General features: G+C 38.3%; 1 protein-coding gene across 3 annotated transcripts; it reads right to left on the bottom strand.

Moving 5' to 3' along the window:
- Positions 1-3,195: 3,195 nt before the first annotated feature.
- arhgef37.S (Rho guanine nucleotide exchange factor 37 S homeolog) lies at positions 3,196-27,344 on the bottom strand. 3 transcript variants are annotated; one of them, XM_041588708.1, is made up of 15 exons: positions 27,182-27,344; positions 18,643-18,906; positions 17,521-17,616; positions 15,887-16,079; positions 15,242-15,365; positions 14,287-14,425; positions 13,269-13,468; positions 11,707-11,837; positions 10,439-10,543; positions 8,872-8,970; positions 8,444-8,776; positions 6,369-6,497; positions 5,952-6,153; positions 5,300-5,481; positions 3,196-4,093 (listed from the first exon to the last, which is right to left on the bottom strand). In XM_041588708.1, exons 2-15 carry the CDS (start codon positions 18,735-18,737, stop codon positions 3,878-3,880), a joined length of 2,244 nt encoding a protein of 747 aa, XP_041444642.1. In that variant the 5' UTR covers positions 18,738-18,906; positions 27,182-27,344; the 3' UTR covers positions 3,196-3,877. The 3 variants fall into 3 exon arrangements, with proteins under 3 accessions (XP_041444642.1, XP_041444641.1, XP_041444643.1); XM_041588707.1 differs by having other exon boundaries at positions 17,410-17,616; XM_041588709.1 differs by lacking the exons at positions 18,643-18,906; positions 27,182-27,344 and having other exon boundaries at positions 17,406-17,582.

Here is a 27,344-nt window from a genome sequence, read left to right on the forward strand (position 1 = left end):
GATTATTTGGATAAAATGGAGTCTATGGGAGAAAGCCTTTCCGTAATTTGGAGATTTCTGGATAATGGGTTTCCGGATAACAGATCCTATACCTGTAACACTTAAGACACTAAGAGGCATTCAAGAGGCAATGGGAATTATAATAAACAAGAAAAAATCAAGTGAATAAATGTGTATGTATGTACAGTATTCATGCTATATGGGTTGTATGCTTGTGGTGAGTATTGGAAATTAACATCATATTAAACAAAAACATTTCCACATCAGCCGTTTACTTGCATTATCCCTTACTAAAACCAAAGTGACTAAACAAAAACACTGTGCTTAAAATCCGCCAGCACAGAGATGTCAGATCTCACCACTGGTTAATGGCAAAAAAACCACCTTATACCAACTGAAGGTGTCATTACTGATGGGCGATTTTGTGCAGATAAGTATTCTTTCGTATTCACAATATACATACAGTACCATGCTTGTATAAAAAAAATTGATAGTATGACTATGAGTTTGCACCCCTTCATTTTTAATGTAATGTTTGACCTGGACCTTGTCCTTCTATTTGGTGGCTGCAACCCTTTAGCACTAGTGCAGTGTCTGGAGATACTTTTGTATCATTTGTGTCATTTTTATAATTCATTCATCCATCATCCATATGAACATCTGCCTGTGTGTGATTTGTTCCATTCCCTAATATTCATCAATCAAAGTTTTAACTGGATATTGTGAAAGGCTCATTGACGATTCTTCTACTTTGTCATTATATTATTCTTGTGTTTATTCTCTTTCCTCCTTTTACCCCCTTGTTTGTTTGTTTACCATTTTCTGTCTGGTATATATCAGTTATGTCAAATAACCCCCATGTCATCAGGGTGCCAAGGCAATAAAAAAGGAAAACTGTTCATTCGTCAGTAAGACTAATATAAATATAAAATCATTAAGTGGCCACCTATTCTACGTTTTTGAAAAATGCTAATTATTGCCTAATATTCTGCCACTTGGATTATTGGATAAATATAAGGGGCCGATTCACTAACTTCGAGTGAAGGAAGTAAAAAAACTTCGAATTTTTGTGCTCCTCGACTATCGAATTGGCGTAAATTCGCCTGAGTAGAATGATTCGAATAGATCGAGCGCAAAAACGCTGCGACTATTCGCCATTCGATAGTCGAAGTACTGGATCGAGCGCAAAAATGCTGCGACTATTCGCCCATTCGATAGTCGAAGTACTGTCTCTTTTAAAAATACTTCGACTGCCTACTTCGCCACCTAAAACCTACCGAACTGCTTTAAAAGCCTATGGGAAAGTCCCATAGGCTTGTTTTCCAAGTTTTTGAGCGAATAAAAAGGCATTCGATCGAATGAAAATCCTTCGAGCGAATATTCAATCGAGCGCCTATTCACCTGGCAAATATTCACCAATTCGACTATTCGCCAGCGCGTAAATTCGCCCAAATTACCTATTCGATTCTATTGGATTCTATTCCCCAGTCAAATTTCGAGGGATTTAACCCCTCGAAATTCGACCCTTGATGAATTTGCCCCTAAGTGTCCACTCATTTCCAAATAAGCCCTTAAATTTAGAATAAATTGGTCAAATGATATTGGGGTACAACGCTTGGTGCAGAAATATATCCTGATAGCTACACGTCCCCTGCTTTTTACTCCTGGCTACTTTCTCTCTGCTTATATGCAAACTATGATTCCTATATTTATATAGCGCCAACATAGTCCACAGCATTTCACAGAGATTAAACATCATTCACATCAGTCATGTTCCCGTCATGTAAAGCCAATGCAATACAGTCAGTGGTAGTAGGTGTGAGTCATGAGGAGTGTTTATTGTCATTAAAACAGCAGCAGCAGGCATCTGTATATCTGAAAGCAAATACAGATTATTCATTTTACTTAATGGTTCGCACATTTAATTTTAGAACAATTGTCAGATATTAGTTCTATTATGTGTTTCCCCCACCATTTAAACACTTTAACCCTTTGCAAACGGTACTCTTTTGATCCTGCTAATAAACAGGAGCATAGCTGAGATCAATAGGAAACATGGAAACATAGAATCCACAGTGCATGATGGTCCTTTTCGAGTCAGCATTGTAGATTCTATGTTTTTTGTCTTGCATGTTACAATGAAATGTGTTGACATCACAAAATATGTTTACTCTCTAGTCCAAGGATATGACAGTTCTTCAGTGTGAATTCATTCCTTTGTTTATGAAGGATAAGGTATATCACAAATATCGGACATCCAAAGAAATAATGACTGTGCCGCAAAGCAACAGGTCCTAAAATAACTACGTCTGCTGTAATGGCCCAGAGATTACTCTACTAGATTGCAAAGAGGCAGCAGGATAACGTTTGAAAATCTTTATTTTTTATTATTTATTATCTTTATTATTTATTTATGGTAGATGTGATTGCAGTGAAGCACCAAAATAGGGGTAGGCAGAAGAGGCACGTGCCTAGGGCACAAAACTTGGGGGTGCTAGGTACATACCTCAAATGTGGACTACTTCTAGTATGGATCCTTGTCCCTACACTGCCCACAAATCAGATAACTCCCCATCCCATCGGCAGTGAGCTGCACACACCTTCTTATTCTCACATGAGTGGGGACTTGGCCCGGCACTACCCTAAATGTTGTGCCACTATAAGCCAATAAAGCACTTTTGGCACCAAAACCAAAAATCCAGTGTAATGTGGATTCTCCACTAAATACCTATAGTATATATGACCAGAGGCAGTTTGGTTCAAACACCTGGTACTTTCATAATGTTTCCCCTTCAGCTGCTTGCTGAAAGCTATGCTAAATGTTAATTTGCATTAGAATAAGAACTTCACAGTTTATAATTGCATTCTTCAACCACATCAAAAGACATTTTAACGGCAACAGAAAAATTCAAAATTATACGTTTATTGGCTGCCAGTGAGTTAGCTTATTTACAATAAACTGTTTAAATTAATAGAATAAGCCTGAGTTTAGCGCAGTAATCAGCTTCAGGAGTGCCCATACTTTTATAATGTGAGGTGATGTTGTCCCATTGTGATCTACATCCATAAAAGCATTGTTAGTAATCTGTTCCATGGAAACTACTGATTCATGAGAAAATGTATATTGCTATATTTAACAAATAACTATTCCTTATGTAACCTTAACATAATAAATATCTGAATGAAAAACATGAAAAAGGGCAGTGATATAGACAAGTTGTTTGTTGAGTCTTGAGATCTACTGATCACCAGCTAAAGGTCTACTGATCCCAATCTACCTTTTGGGCACCCCTGAGCTACATAAATATTCCTTGCTGTCTCTGCACAACCATGACAGCTTCAGGTAAACAGATACAATCAGGCTTCATCCATATTAATATAATATAAAAAAAGGGACAAACCATGACCTCCTTGGTGATGCTGTATATATATATATATTCTAAAGTAAAGCCCAAGTCTAACCAGATCATGCCTCTGAACAGCTGGAAATGCACTAAATCCACCCCCGCATCACACCCATGTTCCAGTAAACCTTATCTGGCGTATGAATCAGGACTATCCCTCCAAAACTTGGGGCGTATGGATAATTAACATTGGTTAAACAGAACATTCAGTGATTACATTTCGACATAGGATGATTTATGGCATTGAGGAGTTGCTTTGCTTGCAGTCAGCGGTATTTTACAGTTTGGGTCACAGTACAAAATACAGTTGTTATATCGAGCTGCCACCCTGTGTGTACTTGGCAGGAATGCCACTGGCAGAGGATTTTGCTGTACAGAGAATAATATAAAACTTGTGTGGAGTCCAGGAAAACTAGTATAACAGTTCCCAATAATCTCGTGAAGTCTTGCATTATGTTATAAATGATAAGAGCTTATCTTAATGTTGGCAAAGCGAAGCCATAGGTATTCTGCACAGGCATCCTCAGCAGGTAGTTAGATGGCACATAGCCCCGCTGCCCCCGAACCTCCACAAGGCTCCACTCTGGGCTCCCCTTCTTGTCATGAGGTTCCAGCACAGTTACAGGTTCTCCTGCTATTAGATTGGCCTCATAATCGCTGCGGGCAGTGAATCCATAGCCTGCGATGATCTACAACAACCAAATTCTATTAGTTCAGAAAGGTATAGAAGAGAGCAATGTAACATCCTGAGCCTCCACAAATTCCTATTCCAATATCCTTATACTAACAGGAGAGAAAGCACTCCAATAGACAGACCCGACACCCTCTATTGAAGGAACTGTAAAAATGAACTAAAATGTAACGTAATGTACATGTAATGTGAAAATTATATCATATGTAAACAATGTAATAGAAACCAGAAATCCAAAATCCCGGGGTATAAAGGTAATAGCAACTAACAGCTTTATAGCATTAAAGCAACTAAAAATGGGTTGAATGGGGTGAAATTAGTCTTTATATTCACAAAGTGAACTAACAGATCACAGTCAGTGTGGCTCAGTATTAACCCCACTGCAAAATGTGCGTAAATATCAGTGGTGTAACTAGATGTTACTGGGCCCACAGCAAATTAATTCAGAGGTTGTCCTGTTCTACCAATAGAAATGGATCATTATTTGGGCTTCATAAACCCCCTAAACCTCCTGGACCCCCCACAGGGTCTGCTTCCTTTATATTCCTCTATACTATATATAAAGAGTGAGCCAAAAATTCAGGACATGCAACTACTTTTATATATTACTATCATAGTCTAGTCTTATGACACAAGCATATTCTTCAGGGCAGTGTTTATACAAAATTATTTGCCTTTATGGAAGTTACAGTCTAAGGTCCCTATCATAGCCAGATTCTAGTCAATTACAATCCACAGCATCACTCAAGTCTCTTGTTCTCTTTGACTCTCAGAGAGTGTGAAGCAGTAAATAGTCCAGTTATTTTTGGTTCACAAATCAGGAATCTGCATTGTTCAGCTGCTGGGAAGTGTGCAGAACAGTGTTTATTCCCAAGGCTGCTACACAAATATAGATTAATGGTGGTGGGTAGGCTGCCAGGGACCAAACACATGAGGTGTCCTCACTAGTGAATAATTCAAGTTTTTATACACTAGGAATTAGGCCACCTGACTATTATAAACTTTAGTACATATTACTACAATGCCCAATGTAAATTCCATAAACTAAAAAAATGTTTTTAAAAATGAAGATATCATGTTTATATTAAAAAAACACTTTACTTGGGTCACTGAACTCAAGCAATCAGACTGAGGAGACAGCATAGAAGAAGAATTAAAGTTCTTTTTCCCCTTTGAACCATTTACTGACCACGAGTCCACCTACCTGTAAAATTGGAGTTGTATTCTGGGATTGCGTGTGGATGGATTGTGGGAGCTCTACTGGAGTAAGCGAATGACGCCTCTTTTCCTCTGTTTCACTTGGGACAAGAAAGTTCTGGGATGGGTTTGTAATGTGCACTGATTGGTAGGGCTGAAGTTTGTTACAGGGTACAAATCCTCTTGTGCCTGCCAGAAAGATGCAAATGGAATATACTGTACAGTACATGTGGCGATCTAATCTTCTCTATGGATGGATATTTTATGGATGTAGATCACAATGGGATAACATCACTAAAAGTAGACCTTGCATTATAAAACTACGGGCACTCCTGAAGCTGATTTCTGCGCTAAACTCAGTCTAATTAGATTAATTTAAACAGTTTATTGTAAATAAGATAACTTACTGGCAGCCAATAAATGTATAATCTAATCTTCTAATTCTTCAATAAGGAGGAAAGGGCAAAACATGCCCCATAGCACTGGAGCTTGCAAATATTTGGCATAGTGCTGATGACCCTCTATAGAACTAAATATTTGTAAACAGATTATACAGTATAATCAATGCAAAATTAGCTTTTGTATGTGATAGAAAAAAAGCAACTTTTAGTTACATGACTTTAATACTCTAATTCCCTCTTGGGGTGAATGTACTTTACCTCCCGTTGTGTCCACCAGCCATCTTTGTGTGTTCCCTTTAGTATCTGATTTCTGTAGCACGGCTACAACTTCGAATCGATGCAGCGTAAGATCCATATCCCGACTGCCATTAATATCGCTCATCACTTGGTAGATTTCCTTCTGGTGCCCGTGACATTTTATCAACTTCTGCACTTGCAGAACAATGGCAGGATCATGATCCTACAAAGAGAAGAAATGATGTCGCCCACTAACAAGACAGTAGATACAGGTGACTTATCTCATACTGACACTAAAAAACTACTCTTCACAATATTAATGAACATTTTAAAGTCACCTATAGGTCATGTTGATCATTACATGATAACTACAAACAAACACATAGTTCAGATGCATAATACTGAGTTGGGCAAGAACGTCTTAAATAATAAACTCACCTGTACTGTTGGAGATGGCATCTGCTGCTCAAATTTCTTGGTGAGTTCAGTTAGCCGGGAAAGGGACTTACTGATCATGTCCTCTGCCTGTTTCCTGAAGTCCACCTCTAGAAGCTTGCAGTTTGGGGTCTGTAATAAAGGAAGTCACAATTCTATTCTATTTCCAAAACATTATAGCTTGGTGTGTTGTATTCCATAAATTGTTTTCATTAATGTCATTTCTTGCAGTAAATAAGAAATGTTCTCACTCCCTGGTTTTCTGAAGCACTGCTAGAGGAGAAGTAGCTAGTAAATCAAATTACAAGCTCCTCTTTATTTCTGTGGATCTTAGGGAAGGACGGTTTGTTTAAACAGAGTTTATATATCTCTATTCATGGGAAAATTACATGGACATTACATGGACATCCAGGCTTTCAGTAATAATTACTGCCATTCGTTTTCCTCCAGAGCCGGGATCCCCAACCTTTTTTTACCCATGAGACAATTTCAAGCAACAAAAGCATGAAAATAGTTCCGTGGTATGCAAAATAAGGGCTGCGATTGGCTGTTTGGTCGTCTCATAATTACATAGTTACATAGTTAAATTGGGTTGAAAAAAGACAAAGTCCATCAAGTTCAACCCCTCCAAATGAAAACCCAGCATCCAAACACATACCCCTCCCTACTTTTAATTAAATTCTATATACCCATACCTATACTAACTATAGAGCTTAGTATCACAATAGCCTTTGATATTATGTCTGTCCAGAAAATCATCCAAGTCATTCTTAAAGACATTAACTGAATCAGCCATCACAACATCACCCGGCAGTGCATTCCACAACCTCACTGTCCTGACTGTGAAGAACCCCCTACGTTGCTTCAAATGAAAGTTCTTTTCTTCTAGTCTAAAGGGGTGGCCTCTGGTACGGTGATCCACTTTATGGGTAAAAAGGTCCCCTGCTATTTGTCTATAATATCCTCTAATGTACTTGTAAAGTGTAATCATGTCCCCTCGCAAGCGCCTTTTTTCCAGAGAAAACAACCCCAACCTTGACAGTCTACCCTCATAATTTAAGTCTTCCAGAATCCCTCTAACCAATTTAGTTGCACTTAGTCTCTGCACTCTCTCCAGCTCATTTATATTCCTCTTAAGGACTGGAGTCCAAAACTGCACTGCATACTCCAGATGAGGCCTCACCAGGGACCTATAAAGAGGCATAATTATGTCTCAATATGTAATGGTGGTATACAGGAGACTCTGCTTGGCAGTACAACTGGATTTTATGCAACCAAAGTTTGCCTCCAAGTCAAGAATTCAAAAATAAGTATGGGATCCATTATCTGGAAACCCATTATCAAGAAAGCTCAGAATTATGGAAAGGCTGTCTCCCATAGACTCCATTATAATCAAATACACCAAAAAAATTTAAGTGATTTCCTTTTTCTCTGTAATAATAAAACACTACAGGTATGGGATCCATTATCCAGAAACCCATTATCCAGAAAGCTCTGAATTACGGAAAGTCGGTCTCCCATAGACTCCATTATAATTTAATAATCCAAATTTTTTAAATAGATTAACCTTTTTCTCTGTAGTAATAAAACAGGACATTGTATTTGATACTTAATCCTTAATGGAAGCAAAATCAGCCTATTGGGTTTATTTAATGTTTACATCATTTTCTAGAAGACTTAAGGTATGAAGATCCAAATTACAGAACGATCCATTCTGGATAACAGGTCTCATACATGTATGATCCAATCTAAGATATAATTAATCCTTATTGGAAGCAAAACCAGCCTGTTGGATTTATTTAATGTTTGCATACTTTTTGAGCAGAAGTAAGGTATGAAGATCCAAATTACAGAAAGATCTGTTATCTCTAAAACCCCCGGTCCTGATTATTTTGAATAACGGTCCCATACCAGTACCTGCTTTGAGGCTACTGGGAGCAACATCCAAGAGCAACTGTTGCTCAGAAGCCACTGGTTGGGGACCACTGCTCCAATGTAACACAAAGTGAATGAAATGGGGGGCAGGGTATTTATTTATCATTTCCAATACACCAAACAGCTAGTCTTGACACATTCACCTGAGAAGCTAAAGATTCTGCTGCTCGCCATCCTACTTGCGCCTGTTCTTTCTGAAGACCAATGAAAGTTCGTAAGAGCTGATAAAGCAACTGGTAGGAGAATGCAATGCACTGAGGCAGTTCAGACATCAGCCTCGAATGGAATCCTAAGTAAGAATTCTTGATGTCTTCCTCCTCGTATGTCATTTTTCCTCCTGTCTCAAGTAATTTGGTTTCCAAATTCTGATAGTCAAGTAGGTTTTCCATACGCTTCCGAATAAGGTTTTTGGGACCTTTAAGGCATTGATACAACTTGATCAGAGGCTGCCAGACGAGCAGGTCCAGTCTTCTTTTCTGTGAGATGTAGACAGCACTTTGTCATTACAGTGATGCCCTTTAAAACCAAACACTGTATGTATAAATGATATACAAAATAGCCAATCACTTACATATTCTGGGTGCAAATTCTGGTAAAAATTCTGAAGCTCAAAGACTGAAAAGTCTGGGACCTCCAAAGAATAAAAATCAAGCTGAATGGCACTGAATTCCTGAGAACAACCGAAATAACAAAATGTTACATACAGGGCAATATGATCAAGTCTAAAACAATGTTTCATTTGCCGGTAAAATCATTTACAAACTGTATATTGAGACATTTGTATTATCTTTATTTAGTTCATGGTATTTACAGTCTATAGCACTGACACAATTCCACTGTGCTTTATAGAGATTATACATCATTTATATGAGTCCCTGCCCCAATGGAGCTTAAAGTCTAAGGGGCAAATTTACTAAAGGGCGAAGTGACTAACGCTGCCCAGCGTGACATAATTTCCGTACTTCGCGATTTACTAACGGTCGCTGGCGTAACTTCGCTAGCGAAGGAGATAGACTCTAGCGGTACTTCGCTCCCTAACGCCAGGCGAATTTGCTCTCTGGCGAATGGACGTAACTAAGCAAATTTACCAAGATGCGGATTTTACTGACTGTTACCTCTTGCGCCAGGCCACCTCAGACCAGGTGAAGTGCAATAGAGTAGATAGGAGTTCCCAAAAAAATAGTTGAAAATTTTCTAAGTCCCAAAAAACGCTAGCGTCTTCCTTTTTTCAGGGTGATAGGCTAGGAAAAGAGCGTAATTTTTTTTTGGGGTAACCGGCTTCCCCTCTACATTTCCTTACATATGGCATAAGAACTATACACTGGGCTCATGTATAGGGCAATATAACAACTGTATTTTATTTTATTAAGGTTCCCGTGCTTGTGTTGTGTAATGTATTTGCTGCAACATCATATACGTCCATTGAACTTTAACTTCCCGCCGTATGCAAATTAGGCAACGCTAGTGAAACTTTGCCAGCTTTCAGCGCCTGGACGCAACTTCGGATTATAGTGAATTAGCGTTGTCCTGGCAAATCTACTCCTGATGAAGTATTGCACTTTGTGAGCGAAGCCATCGCTGGCGAATTTTCGGAGGTTAGTGAATTTGCCCCATAGGCCCTTATCACATTCACACACACTAAAGTCAGATTAATTAGGAATTTGGGAGTACACGGAGCAAACTCTTGTTAACACAGGGTAAATGTACAAACTTCTTGAAGAATGCTCAAGGCAGAATTGAACTCAGACTCGGCACTGCAAGATAGAAGTGATAAGGGCACCGTGCAAATCAGCCTCTTAATTTAAGCCTGTTTCAGGACTACATTGGCCAGTTTCTAGAAGCTTTGCTCCTAGTCTGGTCATACAGTATGCAAACACTAAGGGAAATATGTCAGACATGATAAACCCTCCTAAAACAAATGATTATGCAGAGTACAGAGTATGTCCTGTAGTTCCTCCTGACCTCTATCAGAATCTCCATTATATATCACAATTTTACATACAGTATAGAGGAATGGAAAACATGCAGTTTAGGAATAAAAATGCTACACAAGTTTATGACATATATTCTGTGGATTGTGCATTCCATTGCATAATCAAATTAGCCTCAATTCAGCCTAACTCATTTGTCAATCTTACCTCAAGGTTTTTCATATAGCTGGCAAAGTCCTGCTTCAGTAATTTAACAGCCGATTCAAGAATATGAAAATGCTCTACCAAACCATCAAATTCTTTGTCTTCTCTCTGTAAACACAATGACAAAGGTAACACAGGGCATTTTTTATAGCATTTAAAGCAATGGTGCTAAGAGGTTCTGAATCACTGCACTCATCCCCTCTCTATCCTAATCTAAACAAAAAAACATACGCTACAATGTGGCCTTAAAACAGAATATTTAGGCCAATGTGATAAAAAAAACATACAACTGAGCCTATGTTAACACTGGTCCATTTTTCAGTTTACAAAGTCATCAATTTGCATTTCATTGTCTTAAATAGCCTACCCCCCTTTATCTATTAACTCATCAAAAACTAATGTGTGCAGGAAAACAGAAAATCTTAGTTTTACCAACTGTTTTGCATTAACTGCTTCAGGCATGGGTAACAGAATTAGTACCATGCAACTTTAAAACCTTTACAATGTTTAAAGGGAACCTGTCACCCTGAGAAAGAATTCCAAATCATTTTCTATCATGTTAGTTGAGCAAAATAAACTTTACTTACACTATATATATTATTTAAAATTTGTTTTCTCCAGTCTTGTAAAATCTTGTGTATTCACCAGAATGGGGGACCTAATGCCCATGCACAATGCCCTACACAATTATAGAGTCTGAGGAGGGAGGGGGAATGTGAGGAGTGCAGTGATAAGTGCTGAATGTAAATTAAAAGTACAGCAATTGCAATGGCATTATATGATTGACAGCTCAGATATTTGGCTTTAGCAACACATTGTATCGCTCGCTTCTGAGCGCTGATCAACACAGAGTTGTCGTGCTCATATCAAATTGGCTTTATTAATGTTAAAAGAACAGCAGTGGGTGAAAACTAACGCGTTTATTCCCTATATACTCGGCACTTCCTCAGGGTGAACTCCGCCATTTCCCCACCACGGTTTGTCGGATTTAAAGCTCAGATATTTAAACACCTTTATAACAGGTATGGATGAGAAAAATAATTTAGGTTTCATATTTAATCCATAGGACTTTAATTATACAGCTTTTTAATATGTGGCTGACAGGTCTGCTTTAATGAAAGTGTATTGGAAGGTTGCTTAGAACAGCATATTCTTTCGTTATACAGAAGCTGTTTTTAAGTGGAGTTCCCCTTTAAACACATCCATCGTGTTTTCCTACTGAAGAGGGCTAAGGACAGAGTTCTGTTATTGCCTGTGTTTGTGGTGCTTACCTTTGGAATGATGCCTGCCTCATACATGATTTTGTGGCTAAGGCGTTTATATTTTTTAGAGATGGTACCGGTGCTCAGGGATGAGACTTTTTCCATCAGGCTTTGTTGCTTCAAGCGATGATACTTGCTGCCTACACAAATAAGTACAGAGTAAACTTTGCAATGCCATTACTTTCCAATACAAATTTGATTAACAGATAGATAGATGATAGATAGATAGATAGATAGATAGATAGATAGATAGATAGATAGATAGATAGATAGATAGATAGATAGATAGATAGTCTTATTCTTGAATTTCCCTGCAAAGGTTTTTCATGCATTCCTCCAAATCCCAGCCAGTGTGTAAAACTGTGATAAATTGAAAGCCTGAGGGTGCCATCTACTGACAGTGTTTAAGTACATACACAGTTATGAAGGTGATCTGCTGTATAGGAACTATCTGGGGTGCACTCAACTTGATACGTCAGCAGGATAGTCTCTTAGGCTAGAATCTTTGAAGACTCGAAAAAATACATAGTGCATCCTACTTGCACCACTACTTGCCTGCACAGCACTGTGCCTCCATGTTTTCCCTTTACTATAAGCTAGATGTATGCACAGTATAGTGTACTTCCAAAAAATACTAAAATTAACTTGTGCTCTACCCAAGGCGGTGTGAGTGACACCCAAGAGGAGGGAAAAACATGGCAACATTGCAGGAAAGCATCCAAGGCCAGGTCATTTAAAAAAATGTTCTTCCCCCAGTTTCTTTTCCTTGCAAAATGCTATAGATTTTTACTAGGTATATCTATGATCCATACTACTATGTGTTACCTGGGCATACATGTCGCAATGGCCTAATTGTTAAAGAGACACTTGCTTTTAAAGCATGCAATTATTAGTCACATATAAACCCACTTATCCCCCTCCTTTGATAATATAAGAATTAGATAGTATTAATGCCCCTAGAAGTGCATAGGAGAGTCTATTGTGCATTAATACATTTCCCCTGTATTTCAGTTGGTCCACATTTCTGAAATTTAGAACCGCCTTCAGTTTAAAAGGAGACAAGTAGTAAGCATAACCGAAATACTGCAAAGCTTAGCATAATACTAGTATTCCTTCTTAACAGAGAAGGAAAGTCTTCTTCCACTTGGGGGTGCCAAATGTTAGGCACCCGAAGCGGATGTATTTACTTAACTGAAACCCCCGGGCCGGTGCGCCGGTGGCCCGGGGTTATTCTAGTGAGCACCACGGATCGATCCTCTTCCGGCTTCTTCTTTCTTCTCACGACTGCGTGTGCACAGTTGAGCGAAAAGCCAAACTTTAACTAAAGTCGGCGATTTCGTTCCACTGCGCATGCGTCTGCCCCAGGAAATTTGAAGAAAGAAGAAGACGGAAGAGGATCGCTCCATGGTGCTCGCTGAAAGAACCCGGAGCCGGTGCAGTTTTCTGCTGATAGGAGCATCGGCCCAGGGTTTCAGGTAATTAAATACAATCACTTGGGGGGGCCTAACATTTGGCACCCCAAGTGGAAGAAGACTTTCCTTCTCCTTTAAAAGGCTCCCCCCGGATCTCACCAGCTTCCTTGCATCTCTTGTATTCATTGATGTTCTGATTCACCTCCTGCATTGCAGAATATGCATTCTGTATGGTGACATGTGCATCGTCATCCGGGGGACAGCTCTTCAGGATACTCAGCAGTAACAGGGGGTACTTTGTGATGCGCTGCACAGGCATAACCAGGATGAAGCTGATATCACTACATTTGGACTCAGACCTGGGTATATACATGTTAATACACAAGGATTAAGGATTTTACTACATATATAAAGAGATTTTGCCAATGCACTCGCGGCCTTCTTCAGTTATAAGATGTTATTAAGCTATACCCAAAATGGTATAAGGGTCAAGTCACACAAGCAGATTCAGGGAGATTAGTCGCCCCAGTGACAAATCTCCTCTTCTTTGGGGCGACAATCCCCCGAACTGCCTTCCACCTGCCCTCCGCCAGCTGAAATGAAAATTGCCTGGGGGAATGCATACGCGGCGCTTCGTTTTCCAAAGTCGCCCGAAGTTTCCTCGTGATGCAACTTCAGGTGACTTCAGAAATCAAAGCACCGCGAGTGCCATTGCGCTGGCGTTTTCTCATTATAGCAGGCAGAAGGCAGGGGGAAGGCAGTTTGGGGAGATTGTTGCCCCGCAGAAGAAGCGATTAGTCGAAGGCGACTAAATCTCCCAGAATCTGCCCATGTGCCCCTGCCCTTAGAGTTTTCTCTGATGGCAGAATTATTTAAGAAATATTCATTGTTAATTATTAATATTTGTTTAATTATATTCAAGGCATGGATTGGGTTTAAAATAAATAAATAAATCTAAACAACATAAAGAAAAATAGAGAAAAAAACGTGTCTTAAGTCATATTGCTTATATTACCCAATGGCTACTAGTAGGAAAATATTTAATGACCTACTGGTTATGGAAAGAGTTTTAGCTTAAATAGTTACCCAGACCTTTGCAAACCACTGCATTGCTTATTTGGATTCAGATTTGATATATCTAAATAAGATTATACAATAAATATTGCCTGTAACTTACAATTGAGAATGCAATTGAATATGCAGGTGTGTATCACTCTCCTTGTATTGCTCCAGAAGTGAGAGGGATCGTTGATATTCCCAGCAGTATGTGCTGTATACATTCTGCATGCCTGTACTGAAATTCAGGAACAGTTCTCCTAAAACCACATAAGCACATTGTCTTTGTATGTCAGTATTTCATTCCATGTTCACTGCCCTTAAGCTACTCCAATAACTTCTAACAGCTAATAAAGCACCAGTTGTACTAGTTACTGCCACTTTAAAGAAGGTGGCAATCAGGCATGGATCAGGAAAATAAAATTGACCTTGTATGCCATCAGGGGCGTAACTATAGAGGAAGCAGACAGGGGGGCCCAGGAGATATAGGGGTCCCATGAGACCCTAATTCATATACAATTGCAATAAATACTGCTAAAACAGGTCAACCTCTAGACATTGTGGGGGTAAAAATAATTTGCTATGGGGCCCAGTAATATTTAGTTACACCACTATATGCCATATGCCTTTAGTAAGGCTCTGTGGAGTCTGTGGGAGACAGCCTTTCTGTATTCTGGAACTTTCCACATAACGGATACCATACCTGTAGTTTCAAAAAATGCCATCAAAATAGGCTTCAAAGTGACTTGTGAGATTATGCGATAGTGCTTACATAGAATTTTAGTGAAGATCAGCGGAGAGATATCTGAGGTAGCACCACTTTTAGCAATAAAAAGAAAGTGACCGTTATCATTGATTAGTTCACACTTCTTTATAACAGGGATTTTAGGAGAAGTTCATGAATATTAGTTAATATGGGGTACCTAAGTTTCCAAGATGGCCGAGTAAAGCAGACCTGATAGCAATTACAGCACAACATAGTAAAAGCAGGACTAAGGATAATATCTAACCTGGACATTTAAAAATATTATCAGAATTTAAAGTCAAAATAAACAGCATTACCCTGCAATACATACCAATTTGCTTCAGTTGGTACTGCCCGTGGCACTCAGTCTTCTTTAACGCTTCCAGGAACAATTTAGCCACCTGAAGAATGTCGTCGACATTGCAAAACAGGGTCCTCACGTCCACTCCATTTATCTAGAATACAACGCAGCACAATAGTCACAGTTTACTAGACTGGAGGGCATTGTAATGTCTTTGATTAAGCCACTGCTGAAACGTCATTAAGATCTCAAGGGACATTTCTGAAGGTGAAGCAGCAAACAAAAAATATATTGCCGATTACTATCTCGTTCTGCTTCTTTAGTGAGATAATTGGCAGTATCTCTATGCTCTGCTCCAGCAGAGAAATGACATTGCAGGATATACTATATACAGATGCTATAAGAATTTCGTATTATAGCTGAGTTTGGCAGCAAATGGAGAAGACATGGCTGTTAAAAGTAAATCACCCATTGCAGAGGTACCTAAAATATTTGGTTGGCACACTTAGTGAACCAGAAGGAGTGCATGTCAAAGGCACTTATCAGTGGAGCTATTAATTCATACAATTAATATTTAGCATGCCCTTCCAACAATACTGGGAATACAGTTAGTGACTGAATTACCAGAATACAGTTTAGCCTGCTTGTATCTGATCATCTATTTAATTAACTCACCTTCTCAAGCTTTGGCCGAATGGTAGAGGTTAAATAGTTTAACTGTTCAACGTAATGTTCCTCAGACTTTAAAAGTTCATCCAGTTCAGGCAGCATGGTTGTGCCTCGGCCCTCAGCATCATCATAAATGATATTGGAATCCTCAGATGTAACGAGTGGTAAATTTATGGTATTGTTTCCTTTGGGGAATGCTCTATTGGCAAAATAACAGGGAATAATAATCAGGAGTAAGACAATTACTTGTAATTGTACTAAATATTGCTGATTGGTTGAAAAGCAAGCTGTATATCAGTATAATAAATGCATATCAGCTGTGCCACACATTGCATTTTGATCATTGAAGGGATTTGCTTCCCATACTCAGGAGTCACCACAAGTCTAGGTGACATATCAAAGTGAAATGCTCTGCATCAAATCGCAAAGATCAAAACCATGTGCTTGTCATAACCCTTCGAGATGAATGCTGTGCAAATCTTTTCTTTCGTTTTAAAAGCAAACTTTTTTGGATATTTTCATAACTTTTTGTTAAAATAACTACACAGTGTCCTTTACATTTGCTTCTTATCTTTTCCTGTTATTACGCTTGGGGGCAGATTTATCAAGGGTCGAATTTCAAGGGTTAAAAAAATCCTTCGAATTCGAATAACGTTTTTAAGCGATCGATCAAATGATTTTTATTCGATCATAAAAAGTGCCCAAAACCTATCTAGAATGTCCCCATAGGCTAACATTCAATTCGGTAGCTTTTATTTGGCGTAGTATTGAGTCGAAGGATTTTTTAAAGAGACAGTACTGCGATTATCGAATGGTCGAACGATTTTTACTTTGAATCGTTCGAATCATTCGATTCGATTGAATTCGATCGAATTTGACCAATTCGATGGTCGAAGTATCCAAAAAATTACTTCGAAATTCAAATATTTTTAGATTCAAACTAGTAAAGCTCCCCCATAATGTTCAGTCACACCCCTGTCCTACCAATATACTTCAGTTAGGCCTTGCTATGCTGACCATCTATCCCCATCTATCCGCAAACCTGACTATCTTCCATTAAACCAAGGCTCATTTTGGATGCACAAATAAAGACTGTCCATTTATACATAGAACATTTGAGACATAGGTGAACAAATGTGTGAGTATTAACGTGAAGCTGGTCCTTTGTTGCTATAACAGGACAGGACATGTTTAATTTTTGCAAAACATGAACTCTGAGAAATGTACACAAGCTAGTTAATAATGGCCCAATAGTAGTATTATTCTGTTATAATACATAAAAATCAAGAATATCCTGCAAATTATATCCATCCATGCTTGGTGGTGTCATCAGTTATCAGCAGTGACTTCACTTGTGTATATAATAAAGGGAGCCCTTGACCTGTATAAAAACACTTGTCTTCTTTCTTGTGCTTTTATTTGGTCATAAATACACCTTGGTGGCTTATAATATCCTTATATTTTACAGTAGGGGTACATTATTCACTATTTATCATATCCAAATGGTATGATATTTTTGGATTACTTGCATTGGGTATACATATTCTGGTGGTGGGGTTTCTTCATCTCTCAAAGAATCTGGGTCCTCATAGATTTCATCAGAACAATCAGTCCTGGCATAGAATGGGAATGTTTCATACGTATGTTCTGGATCTTCTCGCACATGGATGTAAGAGCAATCCTGGGTGGAAGTTAGATTAGTAGTTGTGGTGGAATTTCCATTCTCAGTTGAAGACCTGTGAAGATATTGAAAGTATTTGTGTCCTATAAATGAATGAGCATCAAGAGTATAGGTTGTTGGAAAATATATGTATGTTAGACGAAAATTCTTTAAATTGTGTAATTATCCCTTATCAAATGAATGGACACGTGTCGGCTGTAGTAAATTACCCCTACAAACTGCTTCAAACATTTAGTGGAATCTTACCTAGGACCCCAGAACTGAAAGGAAACAATACAAACCACTGGATCACTGTACTACTTGTGTCACTAAATGTACCTTGCTGAGGGGGACCCTTTTGGGAAGAGTTTGTTACCGTTTAACATCTGTTTTATATGTTACAAAATGAATACACACAATATGCAATAGAGAACACATGCCTTTAGGCGAGTGTGTTTCCATCATAGGTTTTCAGTGGTATTTTTGGTCAGTGCAAAAACTTTAATGGAAAGCCACTGCTTACTGTATTTATGGTTTACTTTCACTTTAATCTCTTGACATAATTGACAAGTTTATGGTTGAAAATGTATTGCTATAAGTACCAGCCAGCCTCCCTCATTTATTTATTATGTGTGCTTGTAAGTTTTCTAATATGCATTTGGTGCTATTGTAGTATTTTATTTTGCACCATGTTTTCAAGTAATATCAAACTACTTGCAATTTCTTGATAACAATTGCTGTATGTGTATATTCCTGCATTGTGATCGTATTCTTCCTAAGCCGAACTTCCTAAGCATAACTTACGGTAATTAATTAAAATATGAAGGGAGTTATTGCACCACACATAGATCTATTTTTATTGTGTTTTTATAAGTTTAATACAGTATTGCTTAGTTTATGCTGTTCAATACAATTTGTCTGTGGGTATAATTTCCTTTCAGAAGCCGAAAAACTGATCCCAGAAGTAAGAACTCAAAAGGAGGTGGTTATGGTTTCAACATGCAATATTGGTCAGCATAATGGTTCCACCAATGTTCTTTGTACTGTACAGCTCTAAACAACTCTAAAAGCAAAGGGAATCCTTGATGCTGTTATGACTTACCCGGCTGGTAAGTTGCCCACTGAAGGATGTAAATTCTCTTTACGTCCATTATGAAGACCTGAATTTTTACCAAATGCCCTGCTATCCATTGTCATGTTAGACTCTGTTTTACGAACATGACTTCCTTTATGTGCGACATCAATGTAGAAGTTACTTGAAGATAATTTTTCTTGCAGCCTAAAGATGTTGGGCTTTACATTAGATGGTACAGGGGTTGTATAAAAATGTGCATCTTGTGTTCCTGAAGCTTCTTTACCAAAAGGCCTGTAAATATATGAAAGAAGAAAAGCAGATAAATAGAAGTGTAACTGTGCCGCATAACTTCAATTCTATGATGATGATTAAATTATAGACCTTGATCTGTCTGTACATTCAGAATGGCACACCACTTGTTATAACTGGTACCAACCATTAAACTCGGAAATGTATACTCACATAGTGCTAATGATGCTAACCAGGTAACTAATTTTCAGTGCATCACTGGGACTGATTTGTGGGTGTGTGTTTCTCAGTGGTCGTTATTCATTGGATAATTTCATGTACAGTAGTTTGAACGGTGCACCATTCGTTTTATCAAATTTGTAACACACACAAAGCTATGTTTCAGGCCTGCCTCGACTTGTTATCAATCTTAATAAAAGGCCAAGACGGACTTCAAACAGATCATGTTCTGTGCCAGCGTGTTTTCTTTACAATTACATTAGATGACATTAAAGATGAATAGTGGGGGGAACTTATTTCACTTAGAAGCAGTAGTAACCGGCTGTATTTAGTTGTGCTGCTTAAAATTGGCCCAAGCTGTCCAGGTGTCTTAAACAAACTGAACAGCCACAATGCCCCCTCCATTGTGTGCACCCTAATGAGTACATGACATTTAATGAGTGCACTGGGGTCGGAGGCAGAAGACCAGACTAAGGGTAGGCCTTATACCCCCACCATTGCACCCTAGGCATGTGCTTCTATCTCTACCCCTATATTAAGCCTATAAGGTAAATATGGCCCTGCATATTAAAAGAACAATGAGCAAGAGGCCACCTATTCATATATCTACTGTATATATTTATCATCTATACTTTAACCATTTGGAGGTCGTTTGAAGGGGTTTCTACTAGGGATGCACCAAATCCACTATTTTGGATTCGGCCAAACCCCCGAATTCTTTGTGAAAGATTCAGCTGAATACTGAACTGAATCCGAACCCTAATTTGCATATATACAAATCAGAAAGGGGATGGGAAAACATTTTTTGCTTCCTTGTTTTGTGACGAAAAGTCACATGATTTTAAGGATTTGGCCGAATCCTGCTGAAAATGGCTGAATGCCGAACTGAATCCTGGATTCGGTGCATCCCTAGTTTCTACCTAAATAAGTATATCACTGTATAAGTGTCGTTAAGAAAGCAATCTTAATAGGATAGAACAGATGAAGTATTGCCCAAACTACTGTTAATTGTATTTAAAGGGATACTGTCATGGAAAAACATGTTTTCCAAAACACATCAGTTAATAGTGCTGCTCCAGCAGAATTCTGCACTGAAATCCATTTCTCAAAAGAGCAAACAAATTTTTTATATTCAATTTTGAAATCTGACATGGGGCTAGACATAATGTCAGTTTCCTAGCTGCCCCAGTCATGTGACTTGTGCCTGCACTTTAGGATGTAATTACTTTCTGGCAGGCTTTTATTTCTCCTACTTAATGTAACTGAATCAGTCTCAGTGGGACTTGGCTTTTACTATTATGTGTTGTTCTTGGATCTTCCACAGAGCTGTTATCTTGTGTTAGGGAGCTGCTGTCTCGTTACCTTCCCATTGTTCTGTTATTAGGCTGCTGGGGGGGGGAAGGGAGGGGGTGATATCACTACAACTTGCAGTACAGCAGTAAAAAGTGATTGAAGTTTATCAGAGCACAAGTCACATGACTGGAGGCAGCTGGGAAATTGGTAATATGTTTAGTACCATGTCAGATTTCAAAATTTAATATAACAAAATCTGTTTGCGCTTTTGAAAAAATGGATTTCAGTGCAGAATTCTGCTGGAGCAGCACTATTAACTGATGCATTTTGAAAATAACAGCATTTTGACCATGACAGTATTCCTTTAAGAAACTCTGCAATTAACACTCTGTTGTGCAAGGTCTACCCTTTATGATATTTCCATTAGTATAAATAAGTCTTGTGGTAACACCAGGAAATTGAAATATCCTAATGAACTTCATTTATATTTAACATTTACTTAGTTTGAACTTTCATTTCCAGAAAGCATATTTTTTACGTTCTATTGAACAAAACGGTTTTAGTTTGTTTACATGGCAGATAATAGATGGCTGGTCACACCTCACCTGTTGTATGAACACATTGCAGTTGAAACTAGGACTAGAAAGAATTTTCAAATGAAAATGATGCACATAACTTCATGCTCATTCAAATAAATGTTAAGTATTGGTATTACGCAGTGGAAAAAATGGCCTGTGCTTTTTGAAGTAAACATGATCTCCAGCTGTACTACTGAACCAACAGCCCTGGGAGCAGATACATTAGAAAATAAGAAGCGATAAAAAATCCATTTCATTAAAATAAGGGGTTTGCATCTCATCATGAAGCTTCTATCAAAAGTTATACCAGATGAAATGTTTGCTGGTGGAAAATGCATTTATTTAAACAGCCCTGTGTATTACTTTGCCTTTAACTGCGTGCAAGAATGTTATCTTGATGCGGCTGATAGTCGGTGCTGTAGGAGGGGAATTTGCTGTGTTAAACAATTGGATATATTGAGATCTTCCAGTTTCTGCTGAGCTTTTATGCAGCCTGCAATTCTGCCTTCTCATCCACAAATGAAGGAGCTTGTGACTTTGAGTCAGCATCCCACAACAACTACATACAAGGGACAATTGTTTGGTTACATGGGATGAGTCTGATACTCTGTTTGTTTTTAAAGTTTATGCTAATGAATGTGCCCGAGCAGAACAAAGACACTTTGTTACCATTTATTTATAACTTTAATTTTTATTCATCTATACTGGTCAATAAAATATCTTGATAAGCACAAACAGTTAAAAAGGAGCATAGAAAATCTATAGTATGATAGAATTTCTTCTTCTGAAATTATATAAAACATTCCAGTATATATTATATAATAGTTTTCACTTTAAAAGCAAATATTTGGTTGGTAACTATGGGTTACTAGACCTTAAGCAATATCTGATACTATCTTGGTTTTGTAAACTTCACAGTGTAAGAAGCTTCAATGCATCGGTAGCCCCACTACCACTAGTGTGTGCAAGTCTGTGCAAAGGTTGCAGAACAAAGGAAGGAACCCAGTCCATGGTGAAATGATGACGGCCCTTCAGAGTAAGGAGCAGATACACCAGCGAAAATGACATTAGGTAGTAAGAGAAGGGTCAGAGTAAACCTTGCGCTGCTGTTTACCCAAAATCAGGTGGTTGCCTGTTCACATTCTTTACTACAACAGTGTGTCCCTATAATAAACTAAGCCATGTTGTTCTACAAGAAATTCCAGCTAAACTACAGTTCCATAGATAAACAAAACTTTATCATACCCCCTTCCCATTTAACTAAACTAAATACTAAACATACTTGCATTTTAAAAGAAAAATGTTATAAGAACATTTTCCACTTTAGGACTATATTATAAAAATAAGTGATTTATAACTTACACTTTCTGACCCAGGGGGATAGGTACAGTTTCAGTTTCTGTATATCCTAATAATGTGCCCATGGCCCACATGAAATCACATTGACTGTACTGTATAGTGAGTACATTTAGGGGCAGATTTATCAAGGGTCGAATTTAGAGTTTATGGGAGTTTATAAAAACTTCCATAAACTCGAAATTTTGGGAATAAAAACAACCAATCCAAATTTATTAAAAAAATGATTTTTTTTAAAAAACGGGTGAATAAGATCGAGCTGCAAACTTGAATTGAATTCCATTCGAGTTTTTCCACCAAAATTCTTTCAAAAGTCCACCAAATGACTCTAAATGGATTGTAGGTAGTGATGGGCGAATTTGTCCCCTCGAATTCTCGAAGCAGTGATTTTGATGCCTGCGACAATTTTCACGGCAAATTCACGAATTTATTCACGGGCGGCGAAACGGGCAAATTCGTCGGCACTAATTGTAGGAGGTCCCACATAGGCTAAAACACTAATTCAGCAAGTTTTAGATAGCGAATATTTGAATTCGACAGGGACAGTAAATGATAAATTTCAAAATTCGAATTTCGGTTTTTTTTTAAACTCGAATTTGGACTATTCCCTAGTCTAATTACCCTAAATTAAACTCGAAATTCGAATTTAAAAATTCAAATTTTCAATTCAACCCTTGATAAATCTGCCCCTTAGTGACTTGATTTGCAATCGGATATGAGAACAAACTATATCATAAGTCAGAAATGCTTGGCATTTTATTCTAATATTAAATCAATTGGGGAACTACAGAGGAAGCAAACCCTGCGGCTGCAGGGGCCCAAGAGGTATAGGGGGCCAAATGAGGCCCAAATAATGAGCAGTTTAAACACATATTGGTAAAACAGGACAATCTCTGGATATGTTGGAGGCCCTAAAATTTATTTGCTTTGGTGCCCAGTAACATCTAGTTACTCCACTGTGGGGACACCTTTTCTCCCAACAGTAAATGAAGAAGAAATACCATTTTGCCAGTGCCTCTTATTTGGATTTATAGTCGTGTTTAGAAGTTCAGTATCTGAAATAAATCTCTAGGGTAGGAAACATGAGGACAAACAAGACTAGTGTTTTATTTCACTTGTTCCTTTTTAGTATTAGCAAATTTAATTGCAAATTCTCCTTAATTGAATATTAAAGGAGAAAAAGTACCCCGCTTGCTTCACACTGGCTCAGCAGTCTCTCAATTATTACAACTACCTATTAGATGATATCTATGTTGCAATATTTCTGATTACCTTATAGTAATCACAGAAAAATTAAAGGTATAAAGTGCAGTGCTATAATTTAAACAGTTAAAACTTCCAATTAAATTAAACCTTAATTAAATTACACTAAAAGTGCAGGTGCAATATAGTTCATTCTGTTAATTATAGTAAAGCTTAAAAGTATATATAGATATGATCCTTACTAAAATCAATTCTACTTAACACAGGTTTGTATCCTTTACAATAAGGGGTATTATCATATGATTTACAAATATACCCACAATCAATCAGATTGAAGAATTAATTGCAATATTTTTAAGGTGCTTAAGTGCTTAATAATTAATTGTGGCTGGCAGTTAACATGAATTCATTACAGCTTAAAAGTTAATTCATTAAGTTTAAAGTGCTTGGCAGTGCTTAACAGTTGATTATAAATAAGGTAGTTGATTTGAAGGAGACCGCAATTAATAGGATAAATATTAAAAAACACACAATGCTTGGTTTCCACATATAAGATGAATATTCATTGTATCTATGAGTAACTTGTACCACTGTCTTCCTACTGTGCAGCTGAAACATCATTGCTCTCAATAAGATAAGGAAAAACAGTAGATAAATGATATATTGTGCCCATGGAGCAAGACAGGGTTTTGTCCTTCCAAGTGCCGGTCTTGTGTGAAAAACAGTGTTTTCTGTTTCTTCTCTCTTTTTGGGTGAAGACAGAAGTCTATACATTAGGAACAAGCCGAAAAATATGTTTCCTAGTGCGAGCCAATCTATTAGTCTTGTTTTGATAAAGACAAGGGGTAAGAAAAGGGACATGGATTATGTCAGTCCAAATAGGCTCCAAATGATTGGTTGGTACAGTGTAGTCATTAAAGTTAAATGCTGGAGGACAGGGACTTCCTGTTCAAAAGAAATGAAATCGGGAAACCTGTTATCCAGAAAGTACCAAATTACAGAAAAGCAGTCTCCCAAAGACTCCATTATAATCCAATAATAATCAAATAAACCATTATAATCAAATAATCGAATTTTTTAAAACTAAGAATTAATTCATATTGGAAGCAAACCAAGCTATTGGGACATGATTTTCTTAGTAGACTTGAGGTATAAAGATCCAGATTACAGAAAGATCCATTATCCAGAAAACCCCAGGTCCCAAGCATTCTGAATAACAGGTCCCAAACTTGTACCTAGTTATGTAACTCATACCACATACCCTGAAGTGTCCCTATTTAAACAATACACTCATCCTCTTCAAAGCAACACTGGTGTAGCCCGTGCTGAACAGATTGGGTTTGGAGATAATGGACAGAGTTTACATAACTGGAGGATCAAAGGTCAGGAGGATCAAAGCTATCACCTGAAATATCCTGATTTTCCAGTTGGGAACTGTTAGGAAAAATGTAGCAGTAGTTCCTCCAGACAAGGCTCTAATCCCCACAATAACTTGCACACTATGATACTTCATTATAGGCCAGTTAATCACAGAACTCACAAGGCATTGTGGGAATGCACAGTTTCAACGGCACATGTAGTCTGAACCGGCAGCGCAGAGATTAGCAAAAAAAAAAAATAACTGAAATGATAGCAACTGCAGAAATGCTGAGAATTACATTTGCTTTCATAGTGCGAAATGTTATATTTGGGTTTAAAACCCCTATAATATGTAGGGCTCTGCTGTCAGTACATAAAATGAAAACAAGCATCTGGTATTTGTATTTGTACCTGCTCTGCAGCCACTGCCTGGCACGTTGTCAGTTATAAGTTAGTTCTAAAAATATCCACTCCCTTATAAATAAATAAGCAATCTGCCACCACAAGGTCACTGTATATCTATTAGTCTTTGCATCAAGTTTTAGATGTGGACTAAAAGCTGCCAACTTTTTTTTTTGGAGCGTGCCTATTGCTGCTGTATGCATTATCATGTACAGTAACCTGCTGCAACATTAAGGACACTAATTAACATTTTCTCTCTTTTACTTACTTCCCCCACTTAGTGCAGCCCTACAGAAAAGGAACACTTCTGCAAAACCGCACGATTTCACTCAAAGCAGATGGTGCCAGAAGAAGACACTAGACAGGGAAGCAGGGACAACAAGACATTACAGGAGCCATCCCCCCCCCAAGAAAAACTGTTTTGGGAAGGAGGGAGGGTTTGCATAATGACAGAAATATAATTCTAAGCAACTTTCCAATATATTTTTATGAAACATGCCAATAGGTTTAAAGATATCTGAATATGCAGTTACAATTGAAAGTTGTATTTGTTTATCAGATTTACGAAAGGGCGAATTGTCGCCAGCGACCGCTTCGCACACATTGCACCACTTCACCAGGCGCAAATTCAATACCAATACGCTAATTCACTAATATGCAAAGTTGCGCCCTGGGCACTGAATGCTGGCGACTTTTCGCTAGTGTTACTTTGGCAGTGTGAGCATTTCATAGTGAAGATGAGCTAGCATTCGTTTGTGCCAAGCGAAAATTTACTTGCGCTTAGGTCAATTTGCATACGACGGGTAATTTAAAGTTGTATGGAGGTCTGTAATATAAATGTTGGTCCAAATGCTTGAAGTTACCACTTTTTATTACACATGTCCAGGGAACCTTAATAAAGACAAGAGAATTAATATAATGCCCCACACATGAGCCCACTGTAAAATGAATGTTCCATATGTTAGAACTTTTGCAGGAAAAGTCGCCAGCTTTTTTGGAACTTTAGTGCATTTTCGGCACACAGGATATGATGTAAGTGATGATTGAGGAAGATCTAACTGCTTTATAGTACTTTGCCTGGTCTGAGGTGGCAAAGTCAACTCTGTTGAAAGAGGTAACGTTCAGTAAAATCCGCAATTTGCGGAGTAACGCCTGTTCGCCAGAGCGAAAATAAGAAACTAGTCAGAAACTGCGCTAGCGACTGTCTGGTTCACTAGTGAAATGATGATATCCCTGCGGGTGGCAACGCTAGTGAATTCTCGCTAGCGTTAGCCACTTGCTCTTCAGTAAATCTGCCCCTTTGTGTTTATACTCTTGAAACAATGTAGCTGAGGCCAGTCCTCCTCCAGGCCTGTTAATCAGTTGCCTTCCTCTAATCGTTTTAGGAGGAGAGGAAATAGAACACCCATTTAAATACACGCTAACTGGTTGCAAAGCAAAGTTTCTGCATTGTGAGTAGTGAGAAAGCAGAACTCCAGCACAAGCCGATGCCTTCAGATTTTAGAATATTTGCAGACTACGCAGCACCAAATTCTATGGCTATTCCTTTACAGATGAATATATATCATTTGGATTAGGTTAATATCCTAGAATATTAAACGATTCCAATTGGGAAATGGTGACGGCTTTATGCATGTAACAAAACAAGTGTGTTCCTTTTGTTCATGCCTCCCCGGTGCAACACAAGCCCTTTCTGACACCTGACTCCAACGACACAATTGTTTTTTCCCCCCATGCAACACAGAACATGATTAGGCAGAAACAAATTCTATTAAATCTGTTCAGAATCTCCAGTGACAGAAAACACCAGAGCAGTAGCACCACAGTAGCAGGTGGCTGATGTAAACACAACTGCTTTCCATTCGGGTCATTTGGGGTTGGACGTGCCAATTTGTTAGAGCCCTTACCTTTATAAGCCTGGCTTTCCTAATGGTGCCTGTTATAATCATTTCTTTCCCTTCAGCTGCCCAGTGATACACCCGGTGACACAGCAATGCTCAGCAAGTGACAGCACTCCCTGCAAGCTGCAGCTGGGAGTGACACTGATTGTGTGGGACTGCCATTCCTACA

This window comes from Xenopus laevis, chromosome 3S (assembly GCF_017654675.1).
Source record: "Xenopus laevis strain J_2021 chromosome 3S, Xenopus_laevis_v10.1, whole genome shotgun sequence".
Taxonomy (NCBI): Eukaryota; Metazoa; Chordata; class Amphibia; order Anura; family Pipidae; genus Xenopus; species Xenopus laevis.

Bases quoted from the DNA above. Each gene is read 5' to 3' on its own strand.
- arhgef37.S (XM_041588707.1), bottom strand. From the start codon at position 18,737: ATGACAATGGATAGCAGGGCATTTGGTAAAAATTCAGGTCTTCATAAT. The intron at 13,469-14,286 runs GTAAGTTACAGG...GTATATACCCAG, and splicing joins ATTCAATTGCATTCTCAATT to GTCTGAGTCCAAATGTAGTG. The intron at 6,154-6,368 runs GTGAGTTTATTA...TTCTCTTTGTAG, and splicing joins TGCCATCTCCAACAGTACAG to GATCATGATCCTGCCATTGT.